Raw genomic sequence first — 16840 nt, 5'->3', positions numbered from 1 at the left:
CGCACGGACCGCGCTCCACACCGCGTGCACCGGCTCGCTCTCCGCCCTGGGGCCGCTCCGGAGCTCCAGAGGCGGCGGCCTGCTCGGCCGCCCGGCGGGAACAAAGCTGCAGTGTGGACGGAGCGCGGCGCCCGAGCCGGGAGGTCGGCCCGGCGGCAGGCGAGGGCGTGGCGGCGGGGTTTATCTGAGGACAGCCCCGGCCGGGGCAACGTGCGCTCCGTGGACCGTCCGGTGCCCAGGAAGCCCCCTCTGCGGACCACGCTCCCGCCCGTGCGCCGCGGCGCGCGCTCCGGGCCCTGCGCGTCCTCGGGGGCGCGCCTCGCGCAGGCGGCCGGGACGCGACCGCGGGGTCGGGGCCGCGGGCACCCAGGGCGCTCGCTCGCCGGCCGCGGACGCCCCTCGCGACGCGGCCTCGCGCCCCCTCCGCCCGGCCGCTCGGTGGGCGGGGCGCGCGGGGATTTTTTTTTTTTTTTGGGTCAAACTTTGGCCACGTGAGCCGCCCCCCATTCACTTTTGCGCCAATCGCGCGGCGCGGACGGATCCCGAGAGGGGCCACGGCCCGCCGCCGCCGCCGGCCGCTTCATAACGCGCGGCGGCGCCGGCCACGCAGAGGACGGGGGCGGGCGCAGCGCGAGCCGAGCCGAGCCAGCCGCGGGCCGCGAGCGGGGCGGGACAGGGGTCCGGGCCCGGCTGCCACAGCCGTCGCCATCGCGCTGGCCCCGCGCCCCCGCGCGCGAGCGGGAGGAGCCGCCGCCGCCGCCGCCGCCGCCGCCGCCGCGTCGCGCCCGAGCCGCCGCCAGCGCGCGCCGGGCATGGTCCGCTCTTAAAGGCGCAGGCCGCGGCGGCGGGGGCGGGCGTGCGGAACAAAGCGCCGGCGCGGGGCCTGCGGGCGGCTCGGGGGCCGCGATGGGCGCGGCGGGCCCGCGGCGGCCGCGGCGCTGCCCGGGCCGGGCCTCGCGGCGCTAGGGCGGGCTGGCCTCCGCGGCCGGGGGCGGCGGGCTGAGGGCGCGCGGAGCCTGCGGCGGCGGCGGCCCGGCGGGCGGAGCGGTGCGGGCATGGCCGCGCGCGGCCGGCGCGCCTGGCTCAGCGTGCTGCTCGGGCTCGTGGTGGGCTTCGTGCTGGCCTCGCGACTCGTCCTGCCGCGCGCCTCCGAGCTGAAGCGAGCGGGCCCGCGGCGCCGCGCCAGCCCCGAGGGCTGCCGGCCCGGGCAGGCGGCGGCGTCCCAGGCCGGCGGGGCGCGCGGCGATGCGCGCGGGGCGCAGCTCTGGCCGCACGGCTCGGCCCCGGAGGGCGGTCCGCGCGACAGGAACTTTCTCTTCGTGGGAGTCATGACCGCGCAGAAGTACCTGCAGACCCGCGCCGTGGCCGCATACAGGTGAGCCCCACTAGGCGGGCACCGCCTCCTGCGCGCAGCGTCCCCGCGTGCCGGGGCTTCCTGGGGGATCGGGGTGCCCCCTGGGCGGGACGGGGCGTGGCGAGCGCGTGGCAGCCGGGAGCACGGGCTCGGGGGTGGGGTGGACGAGGGTGGCCCCTTGGGTGCGCCCCTCACGCTGACCTGCAAGACAGCATCTCTCCGGTCTTCTTGAGACCGCCTGCGTGCTCCTAGGGTTGTGCAAGACGCGCAGCACGCGCCTGTGGCCGGGGTGGCGGTGGGGTTAGTGGCTGCTCCAAAATGCCCACCTCTACCCGCGCAAAGCCCGAGCCCGCGTGTAAGTTAGTCCAGTGAGAGCTTTTTGCTTATCAGCTTCTCAGTGACCCTGTGGGAGGCGCGCCTGTGGACGGAAGGGGGGTGCCCACTGCCAAGTAGAGCCACGGAGAACCCTGGGGCAGAGCTGCGCGACGCCGGGGGAGACCCGGGGGAGACTTCTTGCTTGCCTGCCTGTGTCCTGCGAGTGGGGTGTGCGTGTTACCCAGTCGCTGGGCCCTCGGTGGCCAAGTGAGTCAGGAAAAGTGACTGCAGGATTAACAGGGATTAGTCAGAGAAGTCGTTAGCGGGGAGATGCTTTGGGGACGGCGGGCGCGGTTTGTGTTGGGGTGAATCCGGAGTGGGAGGGAAGTGGAGACTCGGTGGAGAGGTGGTGTGGAAGCCGCCCTGTGCGTGTGGCACAGGGACGGGGCTGTGTGCTGCAGCTTGGGCTGCGGCCAGCCCGAGAGCGCGAGTGTTCGGGCAGCGAGCCGGGAGCACCAGGAGTGCTGAGCAAGGCTCGCCGGTTACTGTCTGCTCTTCACTGTAGCCGGCACCGTCTTCAGTTTGGCATTTCAGCGCCGGATGTTGGATCTTCTTTGCCTTGAAGGGAGGAAGTGAGATTGAGAAAGAAGGCGGAGGAGCAGCCAGGAATGCCTCCTGAGGGCATCGGCCCCTGCTCCTGCAGGTTTCTGGTCCAGGGCCCGCCTTCTGCCAGGAAGATCGGCTAAGAAGCCCGGAAGGCAGGTAGCGCGCCTGGTGCACCAAGCAGGAGCCGGACACACCACGACGCCCAGGGATTTTACGTGACCGCGCGTTGTGACCAGAGGAACGGCCAAGGCACGGGATGAGCCGCGTGCCCTGGTGCCGCGGGGAAGCCACGTGGCTGGGGTTTGGTGCTGGCCCGTGAACTCATGGCTTATGGGGACAGCCACCGAAGGGGTCTGTTCAGGCTGTGGGTTGTATGACTCCTGTCCTTTAGCCCCAGCAAACACATCTTCATGGCGACGGAGTGCCTCAGAAGCAGTAGGGGCCGTGTGAGCCCCGCAGGGCTCAGAGAACGTGGTGCAAGCCCGCGTTGCTCTTCCACACGTAGAGGTGGTTTTCCAGGGCCCGGGCTCCACGGCGCCGCCCTCATCCGTGTCGGGGTGAGAGATTCTGTCTCGCTGTGTGCTTTCTTTCAGGTGGTCGGGAGGTTTGTGAGAAGGGAGAACTCCCGCCGGCCAGTACTGCCTCCTGTCCAGGCCCTGGGCAGCTTTCTCACATACCTCCCTTTCTCTCCGGGGCCTGGTCCTTGGAGCCCTGGGGGGAGACCGCCCTGCCTCCCAGCCTGTCGGCCCTGTGTTTAGACTGGCTGCAGGAGGTGGCACGGCCGAGTTTAGCCCGAGGAACTCTTACAGAAAGCCTGGATCGGATGGAGGTTGTAGGCTGTAACTTATGATTACAGTTTTGCTGCGCTTTGCAGACTGGGCCAGAAGTCCACACTGCGCTCCGAAATTGGAAATCCCGTGCACAGTTCAGATAAAGAGAGGTTTGAGTGTCCAGGTCCAAGGCTGAGCTCTAGTTGGGGACAGGGCGTACTTGATGTACATTTCCCATAGCAGCAAATGCAGTGCTAATCTGAGAAAATCCTCTAGTTTCTTTCTTTCAAACTACTGCTTGGCTTATGGATGAAGGACATGCCATCTTGCTTTTAGTAAGATAGTACTGTCCCTGACTGACACGGACCCGAGATGGTGGCCTGTGTGTGTGACAGTCCCTGCTCTCAGTCACCCAGGAGACGCCTGTGTGTGTGTGTATATGACAGTCCCTGCTCTCAGTCACCCAGGAGACGCCTGTGTGTGTGTGACAGTCCCTGCTCTCAGTCACCCAGGAGACGCCTGTGTGTGTGTGACAGTCCCTGCTCTCAGTCACCCAGGAGATGCCTCTGTGTGTGTGTGACAGTCCCTGCTCACAGTCACCCAGGAGACGGCCTGTGTGTGTGTGTCAGTCCCTGCTCTCACACTCACCCAGGAGACGGCCTTGTGTGTGACAGTCCCTGCTCTCAGTCACCCAGGAGACGCCTGTGTGTGTGTGTGTGACAGTCCCTGCTCTCAGTCACCCAGGAGACGCTTGTGTATGTGACAGTCCCTGCTCTCACACTCACCCAGGAGACGCCTGTGTGTGTGTGTGACAGTCCCTGCTCTCTCAGTCACCCAGGAGACGCCTGTGTGTGTGTGTGTGTGTGTGTATGACAGTCCCTGCTCTCAGTCACCCAGGAGACGCCTGTGTATGTGACAGTCCCTGCTCTCAGTCACCCAGGAGACGCCTGTGTGTGTGTGTGACAGTCCCTGCTCTCAGTCACCCAGGAGACGCCTGTGTATGTGACAGTCCCTGCTCTCAGTCACCCAGGAGACGCCTGTGTGTGTGTGACAGTCCCTGCTCTCAGTCACCCAGGAGACGCCTGTGTGTGTGACAGTCCCTGCTCTCAGTCACCCAGGAGACGCCTGTGTGTGTGTGTGACAGTCCCTGCTCTCAGTCACCCAGGAGACGCCTGTGTGTGTGTGTATATGGCAGTCCCTGCTCTCAGTCACCCAGGAGACGCCTGTGTGTGTGTGACAGTCCCTGCTCTCAGTCACCCAGGAGACGCCTGTGTGTGTGTGTGTGACAGTCCCTGCTCTCAGTCACCCAGGAGATGCCTGTGTGTGTGTGTGTGTGTGACAGTCCCTGCTCACAGTCACCCAGGAGACGGCCTGTGTGTGTGTGTGACAGTCCCTGCTCTCACACTCACCCAGGAGACGACCTTGTGTGTGACAGTCCCTGTTCTCAGTCACCCAGGAGACGCCTGTGTGTGTGACAGTCCCTGCTCTCAGTCACCCAGGAGACGCCTCTGTGTGTGTGTGACAGTCCCTGCTCTCAGTCACCCAGGAGACGGCCTTGTGTATGTGACAGTCCCTGCTCTCACACTCACCCAGGAGACGCCTGTGTGTGTGTGTGTGTGTGTGACAGTCCCTGCTCTCAGTCACCCAGGAGACGCTTGTGTATGTGATAGTCCCTGCTCTCACACTCACCCAGGAGACGCCTGTGTGTGTGTGTGACAGTCCCTGCTCTCTCAGTCACCCAGGAGACGCTTGTGTGTGTGTGTGTGTATGACAGTCCCTGCTCTCAGTCACCCAGGAGACGCCTGTGTGTGTGTGTGTATATGACAGTCCCTGCTCTCAGTCACCCAGGAGACGCCTGTGTGTGTGTGACAGTCCCTGCTCTCAGTCACCCAGGAGACGCCTGTGTGTGTGTGTGTGTGTGTATGGCAGTCCCTGCTCTCACACTCACCCAGGAGACGCCTGTGTGTGTGTGTATATGACAGTCCCTGCTCTCAGTCACCCAGGAGATGCCTGTGTGTGTGTGTGTATGACAGTCCCTGCTCTCAGTCACCCAGGAGACGCCTGTGTGTGTGTGTGTATGACAGTCCCTGCTCTCAGTCACCCAGGAGACGCCTGTGTGTGTGTGTGTATGACAGTCCCTGCTCTCAGTCACCCAGGAGACGCCTGTGTGTGTTTGACTTTCCCTCTACGTCACAGCCCCACCATTGCCCACTTCCGCTTTCTGTCCTCAGCGAGGGGAGAGGGGCCACTGGGAGATAGGGCAGTGATAGCTGTTTGGGGACAAGAAACAGATTTTACAAAGCAAGCAAAACAGAACTGGAGGGTGGTCAGAGGCCAGCCAGGTCCGCCTCACCGCACGGGTTCTGCAGAGTGGGTGGGCCCCACAGCTGTGGGGCCGCAGGAGCGACCCCGGCTCGTTAGGATGCACTGTGTACAGCAGGTTCATGCTCAGGCCCCTTTGGGTCCAGACCCCGAGTGCCGGGGACAGAACAACACTGGAGCTGCTTTCTTGGGGGGGTGGGGGGAGCCACGAGAAAGAGGGTTTTGGCTGCTGACGGGTGCTGTGGAGAAAATAGGACAGCGGCAGGGCAGGGCGGCGTCCTCCTGGTGCTGGGTGTTCACAAGGGCGGCGGAGACCATGGCACTGGGGCTGAGGTCTGACAGCCAGCGGCCAGTTGGGACCGTCACTGGTGAGCTCGCAGGGCTGAAGGGTGGAGCTGGCAAGTTACAGGGCAGGAGCCAGCTTGGAAGGGAGCTCCGGGAAGCCCAGTCCGAGAAAGGGCGGCCTGGTGGTGTCCCCGCCAGGCAGTGTTAGTCTAAGAACGAGAAGAGCCGCAGAGGGTTTGACGTGGGAAAGGGAGGTAGTGGCTGGGGTTCTACCGGTAAACACAAAATAAATCGTTGTGACCCCTCCGCTTGTAGCTTAGCTGATTTTCCTTTGGGATGGCACCACGCTCCTGCAGAAGTATTTTTTTACGCCAGGCAGGGGCAAGGAGTGAAGACCCTGGAGTTGGTTGTGTTTCGAGTTACTAGTTGCAATTCATATTTCCCCCCATTTAGAATGTTTGTTCTCAGCGGTTAAACATCTGTGTAACTCGGGCCGTGCGTGGCTTTCCCTGTCTGGTTTAGCTCCCCTCACCCCCACCTCACTCACAAGGTCACTGCCTCGGGAGAGGTCTGAAGGTAGCATTTGTCCTTTTAGAAAGGGGAGGACTCAGCCTCACCCCTACCCCAGGGAGCGCACTGTCTGAGCAGCATCTGCTGACTAAGCTGTCATTTCCCTACCATTTCGAAACGCCATCTTCATGGTCCGAATTCCTGGGTATGCCTTTGGACTTCCTGTTACGTCCCATTGAGCTTTCTGTCTGTTCTTGTGCCAGTACCACCCATTGGAATTATTGGAGGTTGAATAATACTTTAATATCCGGTAGACAAGTTCCTTTTTGTTTTTCCTCTATCTCGAATGTTTCTTGGCCACACTTAACCTGTTTTTGCCAGGAGAGTTTTGATGCTATTTAGATTTTAAAAATAATCAACATTTTAATAAAATTGAAAAAGCCTGCATACTTGGCTTCTTAGCCCACATCTGTACGCAGAGCCCTGAGCTCATCCGGCCCCTGCGACTGGTTTTGGTTCTTACCTCTGCTGGGCTGGGAATGGGAAGGATTTGCCCTTTCTTGGGAGCAGGTGATGGTTTCCGTCTGCCCGGGAGGGTCGCAGGGCAGCGCTGGGGTCAGCGTCGGCCTGCAGGGACCTGTGGGAGGCCAGCTGAGAGACCCGCGCCGCAGACGCAGGAGCCCTGTTTCAGGATGCTGCCCCCTCCCCAGGCTTCCAGACTCTTCCTTTTACCGACCTGAATGAGCTCCTGCTGGCTGCCTTATCAGCCTCAGCTCCACTTCCTGTTGCTTGGCTAAGTAAACCGTGTTTATCTTGAAACAGTTCAGAGTGGTACTCACTTTCCTGGATGGAATGCAGCTTGGCACACATCTGCGTAGACAGCTTCGACGTGGAAAGTCCAGCCAAGCAACCTGCGGGAGAACTTGTGGAACACGGCCCATTCCAGGCTGCGCGTGTCCCGTGGAAGATGAAGAGTGGAACCGAGGTCTCGATGCGCGTGGCCGTGGTTCCGGACTTCGGTGGCCTCACGCGGAACGTTCCAGGGCAGCCATGGTTGTGCACAGATCGCACTGGCGTGTTCCCGTCACACCGGCCGTTTTACTTCCCCCCGTCTTGTTGATTAACATGCTCGTTACGGAAAGTAGATGACTGACACCAGGCCCCCGTTGCCGCCGAGTGCATCGTCCCTGGAAGATGGGGCTGTGCAGTACCTGTGGGGGTGCAGAAGAAAGAAGGCGCACTCTGTGTGGATGGGAGCAAGCAAGAAACACCGCTCATGGGGCCTGGGCGGTGGGCAGTGGGCGGTGGGCGGTGGCAGGCAGGGATGCTGGGGGCCAGGCCGCGGAACCTGGCTGTCACGCATTCCCGCAGGAGAGCGATGGGGCAGGATTTGTGTTTGGAGGATCAGCCAACAGCATTATCACGCAGGGGTGGGGAGTCTTTTCTCTGCAGATGGCCACTTATAGCATCATTCACGGGCTCTACAAAATTAACAACCTAAAAATCCGCCTGCTGTAGATTGGTTGAATTTCGAGTTCCGCCTGTGGTTCCAGACCAAATGCTTTCATGGGGCTTCTACGGCCCATGGGCTGGACGTCCTCTCACCGGCCCAGAGGCTGACTCCTGTGGCCTGCTTCCTGGCTTCCTCAGGGTGCATCTTGGCTCCAGGGCTATGCACGGCAGTAGCGTGGGCCCTGGAGACCCCAGAACCAGACGGGCCGCCGCCTTCCCAGGAGGGCCAGCCCTCGCGGGTGCATGTGCCTCCGGCCCTGGAGTGGCACTGCCCCTGCTGTCACTGCTCCCAGTGTGAAAGTGTCTCCGCCCGTCGTTGGCCATTGGTTCTAGACAGCAGCTGAGGACCCAGACACCGGGTTATAATGTAAAAGTCCTAGAAGCTGTCTGCTTACCTTGATTGAGTGTCATTTCTGAAGTGTGGACAGATAGCCACAGCATTTATTCTACAGACAAATGTGTTTGTGGATGATTTAAAGTGAGGTGCACTTTGCTCTGATTTGCTGTCCACCATTTGGTTCTTACGAGCCAGAAAGCCGGGGGTGATTGAAATCGTGGGCGCCAGTGCCCTGGAGGGAGTGGCTCTGTGAGTTGGCCGGCGCTGGAAAGGCCGTGGGCGGTGGCATGTCTTTGTGATGGTGGCCACGGGCAGGGGGCAGATGTGCTCTGGGACAGCGACGCAGATGCTGACTTAGGGTGACGGAAGCCAGCGTCTGCATCTGGCCTTCAGGTCCATCGGGCCCAGACACTGAGGAGGTCCTTGACTGGCCAGCCTTGCCCGGGTTTTCGTGCAGGCCAGGCAGACAAAGGCCCTGTGGAAGTGGTTGAAGTGCCTGTCAGGCTGCCAGCCTTATCAGCCACACTTCCGCAGCCTTATCAGCAGTGGCTGAGAGACTGGCAAAGAAATGTGGGTGATAACCCAGGGACAAGTGTGGGATGGAAAAGCCCAGTTAGACTCAGCCATCGGCATCCAGGCTCCCGAGCTCCTTAGTTCGCTTTATGGCCCCAAGCCTGGTAGCCTCGTTTCCTCTGCACAGTGTGGATAATGATTCCTCACACAGCAACGCATTCAGTGTCCGGTCCAGGGCAGCCGTTGGCCGGTGTTTAGCCGGATTCACACCAGGTAGTGCCTCCACCCGGAAGTGATTTGCAGAGGGGTAGGCCAGGCTAAGTCCAGGGAAGTTCTGTTGTTCAAACAACTCCGATTTTTTCCCTCTTAGAATTCGATTTTGTTGGTGTCTGTCGCTGAGAATTCGTTGCATGTTTATTCCATGCTAGCGTGTGCAGCCGCCACGTGCAGGTGATGAGAGGTAGCTCCCCACACCTGGCGCCCTGGGAGCCGGCTGTCACTGACCCTGCACTGTTCATTGTCACTTTCAGGGTGGGCGGGTCTGTGGTCTCTGCGGTTCAGTATCCCATTGTTTGCTGGGAACCTGGGCTCCCAGGGCAGGTGCCTCTTAGGTCGCAATGCCCTGGAAGTGCTTTGTGGGCTAGTGGCCAGGCCGCCGTTGTGGGAAGCAGTAACCGCCCAGCAGCTGCTTGGTGGGGAAGGTGGGCGCTCTGTAAGGCTTGCCGACCCCTCGCGCCTGTGTTCCGGGACTGGCAGTAGTGTGGTGGATTTCAGGATCTCTGCTTTCCCTCCTGCTTGCAAAAAGTACTTGGGATCGTTCATGTCCTAAGGACATACACAGGGAGACAGTTAAAGGTTTCGAAAGAGGAAACCGCTTAGCCAGAAACCACACTCTCAGGAGGGCTGTACTGAACACACTGCCCGGCTCCTGGTTGGTACTGAGGCAAAGCACCGGGCTGATGGGCTGAGCGACGCTGGCCACATCCTGCCGGCCGGCCAGGAGCTGCCAGGGCTGCTCCGACGGGCAGCAGGATGGCACCCTGCGCGCCATGTTTGGGGAATGAGCTGAGGCCGCTTCCTGCAAGGAGCCTGCCGAGTTCTGTGTGCTGAGCCCTGGTGTGGGGGCAGTGGGAGTTCCTCGAGTGGCAGGAACAGTGACGTGTTCACATCTGGGGCTGAGCGGCAGGCCCAGGTCCTGTGATTCTCCCTGGTCGCTTGCGAGGCACCCTGAGCACAGATGTGGTCACCCGGTGGCAGACGAGTGCCTCCAGTTCGAGGGGCACCTGCCGAGCGCGCCTGCCCTGCGTGTGCAGTGGGATGGGGCAGCGCCCCCTGTGATGCTGTCCTGTGTGCCTTGCTCTGGGGTTGTTTCTCTTAGACCTGTTTTCTTATCTTCTCAACCTGGATGCATTTCCACTAAGTAGCCTTAAATCCTTTCTGTATAGGGAGAATAGAAATACAGTCAGTTCTACAAAGGCAAAACCATGTGTTCCGTTCCCTGGTTCCACCTTCTGAGTGGTGCACCTTTTCATCCTGGGACCGTCTGACACGAGTGCAGTGCCGTGGGGAAACTCACTGAGAAAAGTTAGTGTACGCAGGGACACTCAAAACCAGGAAGCTCCATCTACTCTGTGTTTCTTTCAGTTTTGTGCCTGTTGCATAAAGCAGTTCTGTTATTTATTTTTTTTGCGAAAGTAAAATCTCGTTAATATTTGTATTGTTTGGTTGCTTGTTTCCCCCAGGTAGCTTTTTTCTAGCTCTAAATACACCCCTCCCTGGCAGGAAATGTGGAAAACACAAAGGATGACAGTGAGTGCTTCGGGTGCAATGGGAGGTTATTTTATTTTTGTTTGTGTCACGTTGCCTCCTCAGTAATCCAGCCACAAGTCTTTACTGCTCTGGGCCGAACCAAAGCCCGGAGCTTCCTCTGGGTCTCCCACACGGGTGCAGGTACCCAAGCACTTGGGCCATCTTTTTCTGCTTTCCTAGGCCATTAGCAGAGAGCTGGATTGGAAGAGGAGCAGCCTGGACATGAACCAGTGCCCATGTGGGATGCCGGCGCTATAGGCGGAGGCTTAGCCTGCTACTCCATAGCACTGGCCCCTGCTCCCTGCTTTTAAAACTTACCCATAAGTGATAGACATTCGTGATATGGATGATGGGGTCTTGTACAGAAGAGTGTTCTGTGTGGTTTTTCCTGGAGTGACCGAGTAGAGAAATGCAGGCTGCAGCTGAGCCCCCCACCTCCCACCATGGGCCTGCTCACCAGGCCAGTGACTGCCTGCTGGTGCCTGCACCCTCGTGTCTCGTGGGGCAGGCCTGGCTCTCGGACCCTGCAGCGGCGGAGCTCGGCACAGCTGCCTCCTGTTGGGGTGTCTTATCCGGCTCTCAGGCTGTTAGAAAGGGAGCTTCCCTGCACGGGTGCTATGGTTTCTGGTAAGCAAAGTCGCCGTTTGCTTACGAAAATCAGGGAACCCAACCTGCGTCCATCGCAGGAGCCGGAGCAGCCCGCTCCCTCGGCAGTGCGTCTACCGCATCCCGCTCCCTAGCAGAGGAACCAGGTATGGCTCACGTTCCAGAACGTGCTCCATTTGTGCAGCCGGGTGAGCTGAAGCTACCATAATTGAAAAGATCATAATTTCTTTTTGTTTTTTAAGGGTTTATTTATTTATTTGAAAGTCAGAGTTACACAGAGCGAGGAGAGGCAGAGAGAGAGAGAGAGAGAGAGAGAGAGAAAGGTCTTCCATCCACTGGTTCTCTCCCCAGTTGGCTGCAACGGCCAGAGCTGCACAAGTCTGAAGCCACGAGCCAGGAGCTTCTTCCAGGTCTCCCACGCGGGTGCAGGGGCCCAAGGACTTGGGCTTTCCCAGGCCACAGCAGAGAGCTGGATGGGAAGTGGAGCACCTGGGACTCAAACCAGCGTCCATATGGGATGCTGGCACTGCAGGCGGTGACTTTATCCAGAGATTTCTATCGAACCACCAGTCGTGCAGAACAGACGGGCAGCATGAGGTCCCCTGGGTTGCTTGGAAGGCAGCACATGGTAGCTGGGTGGAATCGCCGTCGAACTCAGAATCCTAAGGCTTTCTGAGGGGAGTTTGTCTGTTTCTAAGGTGATTGGCGTCTCTTCTCAGACCCATTGCAGCATCGCGAGTCCCGGCTGCAGCCTCGCCTGTGTCCACCGCGGCCGTGCTGCTGATGTGTCCCTCTGCGCCTGTGTCTGTGGCTGGGCCTAGGGCCTGGCCTAAGTGAACCTTAGTCCTCAGTTGGGTACGAAAGAGTCTGCTGTTAGAAGTGAAAGCACTTTCTCTGAAATGTAAGGTCTTGTTAGCCTTGCACCCTGCGGTACTGCCCGAAAACTGTAACGGCGCGAAGCTTGGGGTCAGGCTGTCGGCCAGACGTGTGAGAGACACTCACAGGCCCTTCACTCCGTGAGCAGTCGCAGGCCAGCTGTCCTGTGGGGCTCTCCCTCTCGCAGCCCCTTCTTTCACTACCGTATTTATCTGCAAACTCCAGTCCTCTGTGCCGGGCAGGCCTTCGAGCCCTGACAGGGAGTGGCTGGTCTGGTCCTGGCCACCCAGTGAGGTGGGCGCTGTCGTCCCCCGTTCACGGAAAGGCTCCTGCAGCCCGGAGCCCCACCACGGGGGACGAGGGTTCTCCCCGAAGCAGCCTGAGTCTGGAGCCACGCTCCCCCCACCTCCTGCGAGGCTGCGAAGGCCAGCACCGCCTCACCTGCTGCAGGCCCAGACGCCGGGCGCTTCAGTGCTTTTGTGGCTTCTCAGTTGGCTATTTTAGTACCGCTCTGACACGGTCTGTTTAATCGTTCACCTGTAAGTTCAGAAACGTGGTGTGAACTTGCGATAGGCCGAAGTTAAGTTGATGTATCCACCACCTTTTAAAATCGTAAGGTAATGGCCCCTTCAGCTTTGAACTGCAGCTCAGAAGCACCGCTCCAGGGTGCCTGTCAGTTCTGTTTCTTGGTCGTTGTTTTCTCGTGCGGGAAGCTGGTTGCTACACGGCGGACTAGCAGGAAGTATTACTGCGGCGGATGGAAGGCGGTGAGGAGCTTGTCTGGGAATTTGCCAAAAAAGAAGAGACGGGGTTTCTGCCCTTGCGTAGTCACACGCAGGCCACCTCCAGGCCCCTGCCCATGAGTGGGCAGTGTTCATTCCACGCATTGATTGGCCAAGCATTGAACTTATTTACATTTCCAAAGAATTGTTGTGACTGCCAAACACAAACATTTCACAAGAAGCGAGGGGAACTGGGGTTCCTGGCCTTGAGGGGGCCAGGTCTCCGGAGGGTTGGGTGGCAGAGCACAGGGCTCTGGGCGTGCCAGTGCTTCCGGTTTCTTGGTTAAGGAGCTCTCTCAGTGCCCTAAGAATATACGGGTCCATTTAAGGTCCGCAGACACCGTGGGAAAGCAGTAACACGTTCGTCCTGAGGCGAGGGTTTCTCCCTCCGCAGCTCACAGGACGCATTTTCCCGGTTCTCTTTTTTCTTTTACTTTGTTATTGGTGGAAGAAACAATGAGACGTCTTCCAGCCAACACCCTAGGTGTGGTGAGGATTCGTGTGCGACCTGGGGCTTTCTGGGAAGTCCATTTGGCAGAAGGTTGAAGCCCATGAAGCTTGCCCTCTGCTCGAGTGAGTTTGCAGTTGCATTGTGTTCCTTATATTTGGCTTAGGAAGAGAAATAAAAGGCATTTATTCTCCAAATACACCATTGTAAGTTGTTTTTAACTTACAATTAATACTTACAAAATTACTTACAAAAGTAATACAGTGTGGGGCCAGTGTTATGGCGCAGTGGGTTAAAGCCCCAGCCTGCAGTGCCAGCATCCCATATGGGCGCCGGTTCGAGTCTGGCTGCTCCAGTTCTGAGCCGGCTCCCTGCTAATGCATCTGGGAAAGCAGTAGAAGATGGCCCAAGTGCTTGGGCCCCTGCACCCACGTGGGAGACCTGGCAGAAGCTCTTGGCTCCTGGCTTTAGATTGGCTCAGCTCCGGCCATTGCAGCCATTTGGAAAGTGAACCAACGGATAGAAGGCTGCTCTCTCGCTCTCTCTCCCTCCCCACCCCCGTAACTCTTTCAAATAAGTAAATCTTTAGAAAAAAAAAAATGAAGTCTGCACAGTGTGAGTACAGACAGCACTGAAGTGGCCCGCTGTTTTAGAATGTCAGTTTCGCAAGGTGGAGAGCGGATCCGTGGCTAGACTGTAGTGACGCCTCCAGCAGTGTGTGTGTACGTGGCAACACTGAGCTGAACCCTTACAGTGCTTGGGATGGTACATTTCATGTTAGATATATTTGATGACAGTTGCAATTTTTTTGAAAAACAAGCAATATGGTGCTTATTAATTTTCCTCAATATAGAGATGTAAGAGTAAAAATTGGCAGTTATCTTTTTCCACCCACCTCCCTAATGTGCCTCTTCCCAGATTTTCCACTGAAGAGACAGTGAGGGCGAGTTCTTATCCCAGCCCTTAGGGTGCCTGGAATTCCTGGCGCTGGCCCTGACTCCAGCTTCCTGCCAGTCAGAGCCTTGGAGGACTGGTGATAGCTCCTGGAATTGAGTTCCAGCCGCCCCGCTGGGAGAGCTGGTGGCATTCCTGGCTCTGGCTGCAGCCTGGCCACTTGAACCAACAGACGGGCATGCTCTCCTTCTTCCCTTAAAACATAAGTAGGTGTGAGTTGGTCCTTCAAATCACTTTTGCACCATAATAAATACAATTGTGACAGTTAAGTAAAATAAAAATACATTGAGGAGAGCATCATTTGGGATGATGAGAACCATACGTTTGTGATTTTTTAAAAAAGATTTATTTATTTATTTGAAAATCAGAGTGACAGAGAGAGAGATCTTCGTTTGCTGATTTACTCCCCAAGTGACGGCAACAGCCAGGGTTGGGCCTTGCCGAAGCCAGGAGCCAGGAGCTTCTTCTGGGTCTCCCACTGGGTACAGGGGCCCTAGGACTTGGGCCATCCTCAGCTGCTTTCCCAGGCACATTAGCAGGGAGCTGGATTGGCAGTGGAACAGCCGGGACTCGAACCGGCACCCACATGGGATTCTGGTGTTGCAGGTGGCAGCTTTACCTGCTGTGCCACAACACCGGCCCCATTTGTGACTTCCTTAAAGCCAAGTTTACTGCTCCTTCCTTTTCCCCCTGGGAGCAGCGTGTGCGGATGGAGTGTTGCAGCTGGTAACACGCAGGCTGCAGAGAGTGCAGGGAGGGTGCAGCACCCCTGCCTCCCGGTGTTCAGCAGGAGGTGCTAGGGGCTTTCCTCTGTGTGCTCCCTCGGCGGCCGGAGCTCCCCCCACCCTGGGCTGGGCGCCGGCAGCAGCTCACGCCTCTCCCCCGCTCTCTTCACTCTGGCCCTGCAGCCCCCGGTTCAGTCCTGGGTCCTCAGAGTGCACATCACTGCATCCCAGCTCCTCCACCCGTCTTGTGGTCCTGTGGCTTCAGTGGCATCAGGACTCACGGGCCCTGCAGAGTTCACCTCCATCTCTGTGTTACCTCGCCCCACCCCTGCGTTGTGGACCAACCCGCACCCTGCTGTGGAGACGTTCCCACAGCCGTGGGCGTGGTTTGCCCCGTGTCCTTCTCCCTTGGAGAACTTGTCTCCGTTCATTGCCACATGTCCGCGAGTGTGCGTCTTCTAACGACCTGGTGTCAGCTGCGTGTGTGTTGGGGTCATGTTTGTGTTCTCTGCGCCCCTCTTAGTGCACACTTGGCACTTAACGAGCTTTCAGAGGAAATGTTGAATGAACAGCTTGCTTTTTGTTGTTGTTGTTGGTGGTGGTGGTGGTGGTGGTGCTGGCTTTACAGAGCCGAGGGGCTTTGTGGGTAGGGAGTTGATGGTATCATGAACCTGCCTAACTAGCTCTTACTGCCCTGGCAATTTGGGTTTTGCCTTTAACTAAGCCTTTGGTTGGGATTCTTTTAAAACTGGACTTTGCAGCTGGGCTTTGCCTGGTAGCCTGGGGTGCTGTCAGGAGGAAGCAGGTAGATCGGGTAGGTGAAGCTCTCGCACCGCGATTCAGAATGAGCCAACGTGAGTTTCTGGAAGTAAGAGGCTCGACGTAAGCTGCTCTCTAACCAGTGCTTATTTCAATTCCAGGACGTGGTCCAAGACAATTCCTGGGAAAGTCGAGTTCTTCTCCAGTGAGGGCTCAGACACCTCTGTGCCGATCCCGGTGGTGCCACTGCGGGGCGTGGACGACTCCTACCCGCCCCAGAAGAAGTCCTTCATGATGCTCAAGTACATGCACGACCACTACCTGGACAAGTATGAGTGGTTCATGAGGGCGGATGACGACGTCTACATCAAGGGAGACCGCCTGGAGAGCTTCCTGCGGAGCCTGAACAGCAGCGAGCCCCTGTTCCTGGGGCAGACGGGCCTGGGCACCACGGACGAGCTGGGGAAGCTGGCCCTGGAGCCGGGGGAGAACTTCTGCATGGGGGGCCCCGGCGTGATCCTGAGCCGGGAGGTGCTGCGCAGGGTGGTGCCCCACGTCGGCAAGTGTCTCCGCGAGATGTACACCACCCACGAGGACGTGGAGGTGGGCCGGTGTGTGCGGAGGTTCGCAGGGGTGCAGTGCGTCTGGTCCTACGAGGTAAGAACAGAATTCTCCATTATGGGAACAAACTGCCGACTTTGACAAGGCCTTCGCATCGGTCATGGAGAGCTGGGGGCAAGATCACGGTCAGGGCTTAAAGTGGGTGCTGAATTTCTGTGCGTTCTTAATTTCTCTAAGTGTGAATTCCTGTTACTGCCTTTTCCTGGCTAGCGCTTGCCTGCCCTACGTCGTCTCGGTACGACAATGAGTAGTAGCGTTGAGCGCCTAAGGAAGAGGGGCGCTCTGCTGCTGCCCACGGCCATGTTTTCGTGGTTACCCAGAAAGCTGTCTGCCCGGACTTCTGCAGGAGAGTGTAGGACGTCCCCTCCTCTCAGCCCCCAACCCCTGACCATTTTCCGCTCGTGCTGACCCACACAGAGTGGAAACGCGCGTGTTTTGAATGTCCAAAACGAGTAGTGATGTCAAGAAGCCGGCAGCCTCTGGCTTTGCGTGTGCCGTGGGCCTTGACTGGAGACAGTCGTCACCTCTGGCTGTGCGGGTCAGCTGTCCCTCTCGGAGTGGACGACGGGCACTCTCCGAGTCACGTGGTAGACAAAGCATGGCGCCTCCCGGAAGCCCCAGGAGACCTCTGTCCTCATCAGCTGCGGGAGGGTGGGCGAGCGCAGGACGCCCCCCGTGTCTGCTGGCAGCTACGCACCCCTTACCTGCAGTGGCAGGATCCAGCAGCAGTGAGAGT

General features: G+C 58.7%; 1 protein-coding gene across 1 annotated transcript in view; it reads left to right on the top strand.

The window, feature by feature from the left end:
* Positions 1 to 595: 595 nt before the first annotated feature.
* CHSY1 (chondroitin sulfate synthase 1) overlaps positions 596 to 16840 on the top strand; it is a 61427-nt gene continuing 45182 nt past the window's right edge. Inside the window, exons 1-2 of the mRNA XM_051822270.2 lie at positions 596 to 1375; positions 15645 to 16140. Of these exons, the coding sequence (XP_051678230.1) occupies positions 1056 to 1375; positions 15645 to 16140 (816 nt within the window). The 5' untranslated portion in view covers positions 596 to 1055. The remainder of the gene's footprint in view (positions 1376 to 15644; positions 16141 to 16840) is intronic.

The sequence above is a fragment of the Oryctolagus cuniculus genome, chromosome 12 (assembly GCF_051225735.1).
Source record: "Oryctolagus cuniculus isolate XC-2025 breed Fujian yellow rabbit chromosome 12, ASM5122573v1, whole genome shotgun sequence".
NCBI lineage: Eukaryota > Metazoa > Chordata > Mammalia > Lagomorpha > Leporidae > Oryctolagus > Oryctolagus cuniculus.
The sequence above is the reverse complement of the archived record's forward strand: the minus strand, read 5'-3'. Positions and strand labels throughout refer to the sequence as shown.